At 41.5% G+C, this 11,035-nt stretch overlaps 1 protein-coding gene across 3 annotated transcripts in view; it reads left to right on the top strand.

Moving 5' to 3' along the window:
* LOC120244460 (zinc finger protein 177-like) overlaps positions 1-9,764 on the top strand; it is a 34,854-nt gene extending 25,090 nt beyond the window's left edge. For 2 of the 3 annotated variants that reach the window (XM_039251012.1, XM_039251011.1), the window contains 5 exons: positions 5,938-6,023; positions 6,614-6,740; positions 7,188-7,280; positions 7,974-8,056; positions 8,561-9,764. In XM_039251012.1, coding sequence (XP_039106943.1) covers positions 5,991-6,023; positions 6,614-6,740; positions 7,188-7,280; positions 7,974-8,056; positions 8,561-9,652 — 1,428 coding nt within the window. In that variant the 5' untranslated portion in view covers positions 5,938-5,990 and the 3' untranslated portion in view covers positions 9,653-9,764. The remainder of the gene's footprint in view (positions 1-5,937; positions 6,024-6,613; positions 6,741-7,187; positions 7,281-7,973; positions 8,057-8,560) is intronic. The other variant, XM_039251013.1, reaches the window with a different exon arrangement.
* Positions 9,765-11,035: the final 1,271 nt, after the last annotated feature.

Genomic DNA, 11,035 nt, shown 5'->3' on the forward strand with positions numbered 1-11,035 from the left:
GCTTGTTGGGGTGCCTGGGTGGCTTAGTTGGTTAAGCGTCCGACTTTCGCTTAGGTCGTGATCTCGCGGTTCGTGGGCTCGAGCCCCACGTCGGGCTCTGTACTGACTGCCAGCTCAGAGCCTGGAGCCTGTTTCAGTCTGTGACTCCCTCTCTCTCTGACCCTCCCCTGCTCACGCTGTCTCTCTCTCTCTCTCCCCTAGAAATAAATAAAAAATATTAAAAATAAATAAATAAAAGCTTGTTATGCACTCTGCACCTGAGGGTGCTGCTGTATTAAAGAGGGCTCTTTGACTGTCCAGGCCTGTCCATTCAGGAAGTGTTCTTTGAATGGTGTCTCTTGGTTTCTCTTGTTGAGACTTTGGTTATTTTATTTCCCTACTCGCAGTGGTATTTGGGACTCTCCACCATGTGTACTTTGACTTCTTCCTTGAGGTAGCCTTATGAGATTGCCTTCCCATAGTACTCTGTCTCTTTCTCTATCCAAACTCCTCTGGCCCAATGTCCTTTGACTTCAGGCCTTCCCTTTTTGAGAAATGGGTGCAAGCGAAATGCACAGAGCTCCCTACTACTCCGCCATCTTGCCTCTCTCTCCTCCACTTCTCCTTTACCCATTCATCATTTGATGGACATTTGAGCTCTTTCCATAATTTGACTCTTGTAGATAATGCTGTTATAAACATTGGGGTGCATGTATCTCTTCAAATCTGTATTTTGTATCCTTTGGGTAAATACGTAGTAATGTAGTTTCTGAATCATAAGGCTAATTAAGGTCTTTATTCCCTCCTCAAGAAATACAAGGAGCAAAAAACTGCAATTACCTCCCTCCCAGTTTACGTATTTTTCTTATTCTGTATTAGGATTCTAGCTTGTTCTTCCATCTCACAAATTAGATACTACTATTACCATTTTATATATTATATTATCAAGGTTCATTTAGTTTTACCCATTTGATTTTTGTTCATTCTACTTTTTTAACGTATTAGGTGTACAAATTCCTATTTCCTGGAATACTGAGAATTTACTTTAGTGATGATTTTTTGATGGGTAAACTCTCTCAGGTCTTTACTTAAAAATGTCTTTGGGGTGCCTGGGTGGCTCAGTCAGTGAAGCGTCCAACCCTTGATTTCTGGTCAGGTCATGATCTCATGGTTGGTGAGTTTGAGCCCAGCTAACAGTGTGGAGCCTGCTTGGGATATTCTCTCTCTCTGCCCCTCCCCTGCTTGGGCATCTGTGTGCACATTCTTTCTCTCTCTCTCTCTCTCTCTCTCTCTCTCTCTCATAAATAAACACTTAAAAATGTCTTTATCCTTTTTTTTACATTTTTAAGCTTTTAATGTGGAAATTTTGAAGCATACACAAAAATTGTATAGTGCATCCTCTAGTCATCAACACTCAGCTGTGACAATTGCCAATATTTTACCAATCTTGGATCATCTTGGCCTGACTGTATAATAAACTATCCACATGTGGCTATTTACATTTTTTAAAGATTTTTTTTAGTAATCTCTACACCTAACGTGGGGCTCAAACTTGCAACCCCAAGATCCAGAGTCACCAACAGACTCAGCAGGGCACCCCATGACTATTTAAATTTAAGTTAAAATATCAGTTACTTAAATCACACTAGTCTCATTTCAAGTGCTTAAAGCCATATGTGACTGGTGGCTACTGCATTAGTGCAGGTAATCGTGTTGGACAATTCTAGTAGCCTGTCCACCTGCTTTTTCTTATTTCTGGAGGGTTTTTACTTTTTTTATTTTTTGAATGTTTTATTTATTTCTGAGAGACAGAGAGAGAGAGCATGAGCAGGGGAGGGTCAGAGAGAGAGGGAGACACAGAGTCTGAAACAGGCTCCAGGCTCTGAGATAGCTGTCAGCACAGATCCTGATGCGGGGCTTGAACCCATGAACCATGAGATCATGACCTGAGTCGAAGTTGGACGCTTAACTGACTGAGCCACCCAGCTGCCCCGATTTTTACTTAAAGTGAATTCCAGAAATCATGTCCTTTCATCAGTAGTATGCGTCTATAACTAGTACATAGCCACCATACCCTTTTCTCATCTGGGAAACTCCAAAGTTCTCTGATTGTCTCCAGAATATCTTTTTACAGTTGGTTTAATTAAATCAGGATCCTATTAGGGTTACCACATTTTTTAAAAAATATAAACTCAAGTTAGTTAACATATAGTGTAGTATTGGTTTCAGGGGCAGAATTTAATGATTCGTCACTTATACTTAGATCAGTGCCCCCTGTAATACCCATTACCCATTAGCCCATCCCCCAAATCATTTCCCCTCCAGTAACCCTCAGTTAGTTCTCTATAGTTAAGAGTCTCTTATAGTTTGTTTCCTCTCTCTTTTTCTTTTTTTTCCCTTTCCTTCCCCTATGTTCATCTGTCATGTTTCTTAAATTCCACATAGAAGGGAAATCATATTATTGTCTTTCTTTTGACTGACTGATTTCACTTAGCATTATGCCCTACTTCCATCCATGTTGTTGCAAATGGAAAGATTTCAATGTTTTTGATCACCAAGTAATATTCCAGTGTATAAATATACCACATCTTCTTTATCCATTCATCAGTCAATGGACATTGAGCTCTTTTCCATAATTTGTCTGTTGTCGATAGTGCTGCTATAAACATTGAGGTGCATGTGCCCCTTTGAATCAGCATTTTTGTATCCCTTGGATAAATACCTAGTAGTGCAATTGCTGGGTCATAGGGTAGTTCTATTTATAATTTTTTGAGTAACCTCCATACTGTTCTCCAGAGTGGCTGCACCAGTTTGCATTCCCACCAGCAGTGCAAAAGGATTCCCCCTTCTCCGCCAGGGGCTGCTTTTCTCCTTGCCAATACCCATCTAATACTCATCTAATACTAATACTCATCTACTCATCTAATACCCAGCCTGTGCTCAGTTCCCCCTAAATGTCTCAAAATATGTTTCTACAGTTGGTGTTGTGGGAATCGCAATGGAAGGTCCACACGCTTCAGTGAGCCATTACGTGTCCTTCCCGTCTGTCCCCCAGACTGGGTTTGGCTTCTTGTATCTTCATGATGTTAACATTTCCCTCAGTCTCTTTCTCCTGTAAACTGCTAATTAGATGAAGGGATTTGTCAGGGGTTTTTTTGACAAGAATACTTTATAGGTGGTGCTGTTTCTTCTTACATTGTATCAGAACTTATGTGCTATCCAGACACCTTTGTGATGTTAAGATTTATCACTTGGTTCCAGTGTCAGCTCGATTCTTCCTTAATAAATGTTCTCAGCTTATGTATATAGTCTTCAATTATCACCCTAGTTAATAAGATTCCTTATTAATTACAAAAGGAGAAAATGATAACTTCATGGAAAAACCTGTGGCATGCATTTAACCAACTGATCATGGTTCTCACCAGTAATGAGACAGACTGGCATCATATGCCTCCTAAGGTGGCACGCTGAGGAGGACATGCATCAGTTAGGTGATCCTTCATGCAAGATTGCACTTCCTGAATCTAATCCTGAGAAAACATCAGAAAACCCAAAATTGAAGTAGAATCTGTCAAATATTGGACCTGGACTCTTTGTATCTTGAAAGATGAAGAAAGGCTGAGGGATAGGTACAGATCAAAGAAGCATAAAGAACCATGGTTTGAGGGCATGATGCCATAGGGGAAATTTAAAAAGTGATTGCTCTAGAGGCACCTGGCTGCTCAGTCAGTTGAGCAGCCAACTCTTGATTTGGGGTCAGGTCATGATCTCACAGTTCCTGAGATGGAGCCCAACTGTGCTGACAGTGAAGGGCCTGCTCTGGATTCTCTGTCTCCCTCCTCCACCCCTACACCCTCGCCGCAATAAATAAATACACTAAAAAAAAAAAAATCCTGATTTCTAGAGCGCCTGGGTGGCTCAGTCGGTTAAGTGTCCAACTTAGGCTCAGATCATGATCTCACGGTTCATGATCTTGTGGTTTTGAGCCTCGCGTGGTGCTCTGTGCTGACAGCTCAGAGCCTGGAGCCTGCTGCGGATTCTGTGTCTCTCGCTCTCTCTGCCCACCCCTGCTTGCGCTCTGTATCTCTCTGTCTCTCAAAAATGGGCAAATGTTGGGGCGCCTGGGTGGCTTAGTCAGTTAAGCGTCCGACTTTCACTTAGGTCATGATCTCACGGTTCGTGGGTTCGAGCCCCGCGTCGGGCTTTGTGCTGACTGCCAGCTCAGAGCCTGGAGCCTGTTTCAGTCTGTGACTCCCTCTCTCTCTGACGCTCCCCTCTTCACGCTGTCTCTCTCTCTCTCTCCTAGAAATAAATAAAAACATTTTAAAAAATGGGCAAATGTTAAAAAAAATTAAACAAAAAGTGATTGCTGTAAACGACACTATTGGACCATAATAGTGTATGTTCCATAATAATATTAAATCCAAGTTTAAATGTTTCTGATTTTGATAATTGTGGTTATGTTAGAGAATGTCCAAGTCTTTGGTCACTCTGAAGTATATAGGAGAAAAGGGTCATGACATCTGATGTTTCTTCTCACATAGATTCTTCTCAATAACATTCTTGCTGAAACACAGAGGGGGTACAAGGGTGGGGAGGGGTGGAGAGAGAAGACAAATTTTAATGGCAAAGAGTCTGTGGAAGTTTATCATATTCACACAAATCATCTTTTCTTTCAGTTTGAAAGTTTTTTCAAAATTGAAAGTTGAAAGTAAACATCCCCATTTTCTTTTCCCCTAATAATTGAGTAGCCACTGACTGTGATTGCTTAGATCCATTAATTTACTAGTGGTTGCAAAATGGTGACTTTATGACTCTAACATTTCTTTATAATGAACCCAGCTTATAAAGCATGTACGATTCTTGCATAAAGAAGAACTCTTACCCATCACAACAACTTGGAAATCATAAAATATTGTTCATAAAGGAGAGAGGGACACATGCCTGATTTGTGCTTCCTCTGAATTTTCAGAATTATGACTTGATATCCTGGTGTTTTCCAATACCATTAAGGTTTGGGTTGGTTTTTTTTTTTTTTTATAATTATGAACTCATGATTTTGTTTTACATTTGATGATTTCAATTGACTACAGACATTATTTCCTAAATTGTTCTTTTTTTTAAGATTTTACATTTTTTAGTAATCTGTACATACAGCGTGGCACTCGAACTCACAACCCTGAGATCAAGTCACATGCTCTTCTGACTAAGCCAGCCAGGGGTCCCTAAATTATTCCATCTTAAGCCAGGGGAGCTCCTTTAAGTTTTCTCCTGTGTCTTTTTGACCCAACCCCATTAGCCTTTGCTGGGATTCTTGCTTCCTGCTATAAAATATTCCACCCGGGTGGCTCAGTAGGTTAAGCGTCCGACTTTGGCTTAGGTCATGATCTCACTATTCGTGAGCTGGAGGCCCACATCAGGCCCCAGCTCAGAGCCTGGAGCCTGCTTCAGATTCTGTCTGTCTGTTTCTGTCTGTCTCTCTCTGCCCCTCCCCCACTCACACTCTGTCTCTCCCTCTCTCTTCCAAATAAATAAATAAATATTAAAAAATAATTTTAAAAAGATGTTCGAGACTCACCTTGAGCATTTCATGTTCTACACAAGACTCAGCTATTTCTCAGATGAGCCTTGGTTTCTTTCACAGACAAATGACATTTAGAGGCATTCTGGTATTAGGGGGGCTCCATTGCTCCTTGCAATGCCTATTGGCTCTAGACATTTTTAGTAGTTCAGCCTAGAAAAATGATTAAAAAGAAAAAAGGATGTATTAGATTCCTAATTCCTAGATGTTCTTGGATAGGGAAATAAAATCTTAACAGTGAACTGTACTGTGGGTATGTATATGTGCATGTGTGTGTGGCGGGGGGAGTCCCTCTGAAGCTAGTATGAGGAAGTTTCTGGGTTGTGAGTGTTGAATATCTGTCAAGCCCAGACTCTCATGGTATTTTTCTTCGCTAGGTCTGCTTGCTCAGAACCCTGTCTGGTGAGGAGGGAGTCACACAAGAGGAAGAATGGATGCAGGACTGTTGACAACCTGGTCACAGGTATATAGGAAATTACTCTGTTTAAAAAAAAAATGTCCCCAAAGCATACAGAGATGTCTTGCCCACAACCCATAGCTTCCGCTGGGCTGTCCTCAGGCTTTCCCAGTTCTCTGGGCTTCTCAGAATGAGAGAAAGAATGCGTTTGGAAAGTCTTCTATTACTACAACATTTGTTAATTTTTTTTTCAGATACTTCTCTAGGTTGAGTGTTAGTTCCATATTCTGTAGGAAAATCATTCATTCATTTTCCAAGTATTTTCCTCATCCTGCAGTACAGTCAGTCTGTACTGGATCTTGACCAAGAGTGGAAGGGTCCTTGCAACCTAGTGTTGGAAATATCAGGTCAACTATGTGTTAGAAAAGCTGCTAAACATGCAAGTCTGGGTGAGGTGGTCCAGGCAGGGAAAGCAAAAGAGGAGAGTTCCGAGAACTGAGCGTTGGGGCAGATAACAGGAGGCCCCCACAGCACAACTGCACTTCCCGAGCGGTGTGCTGGTCTTCTTCCCCCATCCTGGCAGCCTCCTCTACCATTCTTTTGCCACATTCTTAGAGATGGGCCTTGGCTGAGCCTGAATGTGTGTGATATTTCAGGATTCAGTGACCTTTGAGGAAGTGGCAGTAGACTTCTCCCAGGAGGAGTGGGCGCTGCTGGACCCTACTCAGAAAATCCTGTACAGAGACGTGATGCTGGAGAACTACAGGAACCTGGCCTCCGTGGGTGAGATTGGCCTTCTTCCTTCATTTTTCCATTTCTTCGTGCAGCAGATAGTCCTTCATCACATACCATGTTCTGGGTTTTGTGAAAAGAACGGCAATACACGGTCAACACAAAATGAGTGGTCCCTGCCTTTGTGGGAGTCTCATGGCTTCCTGTAAAAATGTATTGATTTCATTTTCACTATTATTATGGCATTTAAGTAATCTATAGTGTGTGTATTTCTTCTTGCGCTTGGGTGTCAAGGGTCCATTCCCCGTGAATAGGGTGTGTAGGTGTTTGTTTGGGGGACCTTGTGAGAAAGCTCGGATCTGATTCCTTTGTCACTCCTGAAGTTGTACTTGCCTGTCTTCAGAACCCTTTACTATCAAAGTATTAGAACCAGTTTTGTGGAAAGATTTCCTGTTTCCTTCACGGTCCTCCCTCTCACATGTCTTTCTCCATGAGCAGGGTACCCTCTCTTCAAGCACGGTCTGATCACTGAGGTGGAGCAGGAAGCACTGAGGCCAGAGGAGAGAGGAACACTCCAAGGTGCCTGTACAGGTGAGTCCCAGGCAGAAAGGAGTTATTGGATGGTCTTTTAGGAGCATCAGTTTGGGTTGAGAACACAGGCCATTAGTTGAACTTTCCGTCCTTGACTGTCTCTCCCCTCATTTCATATTTTTGTCTAGCCTCAGAGGAAAAATATTTTTCTTTTCTTTTTTTTTTTTTTTTTACTGTTTATTTTTGAGAGAGCACAAGCAGGGGAGGGCCAGAGAGAGAGGAAGAGAGAGGATCCAAAGTGGGTTCTTCTGTCAGTACAGAGCCCAATTCAGGGCTCGAACTCATGAACCGTGAGATCATGATGTCACCCAAAGTCAGTCTACCAACTAAGCCACCCAGGCACCCTGAGAAAAATACTGTTTTGATTCCTCTTTAAATTTTGCATTTCCTTGAATACTTGTTGTGCCATTCTCCCTGCTTTGCTTTCCAGATAATACACTCTCCTGTTGTCTCAAACCTCCAGAATCCTTTCTAAGTAAAACACTTCCCATTCCATTGCTCTTTCCTATCAAGGGCATCTTCTCCCAGAGCCAAGTTCCTAGAATAATTTCTCTGATCACGGTTACATCTTCTGTTTCACATTTCCTCTCTATATTTAGTGCTATTGAAAACACATCCATGGGGCACCTACATCCTTTTTTGCTGTTATCCCTATTTTTTCATACCAATAGTTATAAAATGTTTTAATTTCAGACTGGGATATTCAACTGAAATCAAAAGATGCATCTCCTGTACAGAATGTTCCTGGAGAAAAGACTTGCAATGACACAAAGATGGTAAGATTCACTAGGAATGATTCCTGGTCTTTCACAGGAGGAGAAGTCTGTGAATGTCATGGAGTTAAAGCACCAGCTTCCAAATGAGGGGAGACAGTGAGGCAGGTGGCTGTCTTGGGAAAGTATTCCTGAATCTCATAAAATTAGAGAAATCTCTAAACCTAGCTCAACACTTGCTGTTTCACAAAGAATGCCAAAAAGTAAACTTTTATTTAAATGTGATTCCATTGTTAAGTATTTAATACATAATTAATTCAATCTTTACTCATTATTGGCAAAACTCTGTATTTAGGATGTCCTTTGTTAGGAATGATGGAGTCCTGGGTTAGAGCTGATTCAACTTGAAAGAATAGGGCAAAAAAATTCATACACATGCACTGTAAATAGTAAAAATGTCCATTGCAATGTGTGCTTCCTATTTATGGCCAAATCCACATGGAAGAGAATTGTCGTGAGTGTAAAGAACATGAGAAAATCCTTAGTCACCACTTACTCCTTGTTCAGCAGGCCAGCAAGAAACCCTTGGAATTTGATGGTTGTAGAAAATTCTTCCGAAAGAACTGTCACTTTATGTGTACAAGACATGGCGAGGGAGAGAAATGCCACAAATATAAAGACAGTGGGAAAGACCTTGGCCACACCCTTAGGAGTCATGTAAGTACTCACAGTGGAGAGAAGACCCTTGGGTTTAATGATTGTGGCAAAGCTTTCAATCAAGAGTCCTCCCTTAGGAAACACTTAAGGACTCTCACAGGAGAGAAACCTCACGAGTGTAACCAGTGTCTTATGTCCCTCAGTGTACACTCTTCCTTTCCAGTACATGAGCAGATTCCTACTGGAGAGAAACTCTGTGAGTGCAGTGATTATGGAGAAAGAACTACCCTTAGCACCCACCAAAAAATGGGTGCTGTGGAGGAAAGCTCAGAATGTAATGAGCATGGGAAAGTGTTCCCTGGCCCCTTGTCCCTTCAGAAGTGTGTGAGACCTCACACCGGAGAGAAGCCTTATGAATGTAGTGACTGTGGGAAAGCCTTCATTTTTCAGTCTTCCCTTAAAAAGCATGTGAGATCTCACACTGGAGAGAAACCTTATGAGTGTAATCACTGCGGAAAGTCCTTTAGCCAGAGCTCTCATCTTAACGTGCACAGAAGGACTCACACTGGAGAGAAACCCTATGACTGTAAGGAATGTGGCAAGGCTTTCACTGTTCCTTCATCTCTTCAGAAACACATGAGAACCCACACTGGAGAGAAACCCTACGAATGCAGCGACTGTGGGAAAGCCTTCATTGATCAATCATCCCTTAAGAAACATACACGATCTCACACTGGAGAGAAACCTTACGAGTGTAGTCAGTGTGGAAAATCCTTCAGCACGGGCTCTTACCTCATTGTGCACAAGAGGACTCACACCGGAGAGAAAACCTATGAGTGTAAAGAATGTGGGAAGGCCTTTAGGAATTCCTCTTGCCTGAGGGTGCATGTGAGAACTCACACAGGAGAGAAGCCCTATAAATGTATTCAGTGTGGAAAAGCATTCAGCACCAGCACTAACCTTATAATGCACAAGCGAATACACACTGGGCCGAAAGTATGAGTGAAATAACTAACGAAAGCCTTTGATGATCCTTGACCCCTCACTCCTCATTGTAGAACTCACACTGGAGTGCAACCATGCTGTGACCAATATAGAAAGCCTTCAGGCACAATTCCTGACTTCTGCTATACTGGGACCAATCTTACAAATATTGTGGGTCTGTGATTGTCTTTATCAGTGAGTGTTTCCTCCTGAAAGAGCGACACCATGTTAACTGTTGAGTATTAAAGGTTATGGGGTTCTCTAAAGTCCCCTTAATCTTCATCACAAAAGTGTTGATAAATAATGTTTTCACTGTGATTTACTACTAAATGTTGTCCAGTCCTCATCAAGATAGATGTAGTGAACCTGTAGTCTATTTAGAAATATATTTTTTAATGTGCAGACTCCATGCATGTTATTTTTTATATATTTCTAATTTAATTGCATTATACACAGAATGCATGGTCTCCATGATACAGATTCTGTATGACATAGATCCAAGCAGAAAATTGTTGGAGACTTTCTGTGTGGGCTAATGTGTCAGATACAATGAGTTGCTATCCCCAGATCTAGTCTACTCTTCCTTTCCTAAAGTAACAAAACTATATAATTGTATTCAGGTTGACAGCATGGACAATTTTTTAAGGACTCATCTCCCAACTTCTTTGCCGTATGACTGCCCATGAGCCCATAGTTCTGGCCAGTGAGAAATAGAGAGAGGTTACTGCTTGTGGGTTCTAGAGAAGCCCATGGAAGTGGGAATGCCTCATCTGGGATTTTCTCTTTACCATTTACCCTTTGTTCTATCTCTTCTTCTTTCCTAGAAAATAGACCAAGAGGATGATAGTCAGAGGCTACTGATTATTCAACAGGGATATATACAGTATTATTTGGCTGTACTAACCCTGAGTTACCTATTTCTGGATTTCCTGTAACACAGGAAAAAATAAGTTCTTAACTGGTTTAAACCACTCTGGAGGGAAGATTCTGTTAAAATGGATTTCAGTTAACTAATACATTTCCATTCTTTAAAAATGTTTGTTTATATTTGAGAGAGATAGAGTGTGAGTGGGGGAGAGGCAGAGAAAGAGGGAGACACAGAATCCAAAGCAGGCTCCAGACTCTGAGCTGTTAGCACAGAGCCCAACACAGGGATCAAAACCACAAGATCATGAACTGTGAGATCATGACATGAGGCGAAGTTGGATGCTTAACCAACTGAGCCACCCAGGCGCACCAACTAATACATTTCATATGTGGTCAAGTTTTATGAATCCTTTAAGTATGGTTGAAAATACTGCCTCTTCTGTAATTTTTTGGTATAATTGACTCTCAGTGTATCTGTTGGATGAATCTTACTGTGTTTTTAAAATTCACATCATTAAAACCTTCCTTCTCTCT

Source organism: Hyaena hyaena, unplaced genomic scaffold, assembly GCF_003009895.1.
Source record: "Hyaena hyaena isolate Hyena2069 unplaced genomic scaffold, ASM300989v1 scaffold_392, whole genome shotgun sequence".
NCBI lineage: Eukaryota > Metazoa > Chordata > Mammalia > Carnivora > Hyaenidae > Hyaena > Hyaena hyaena.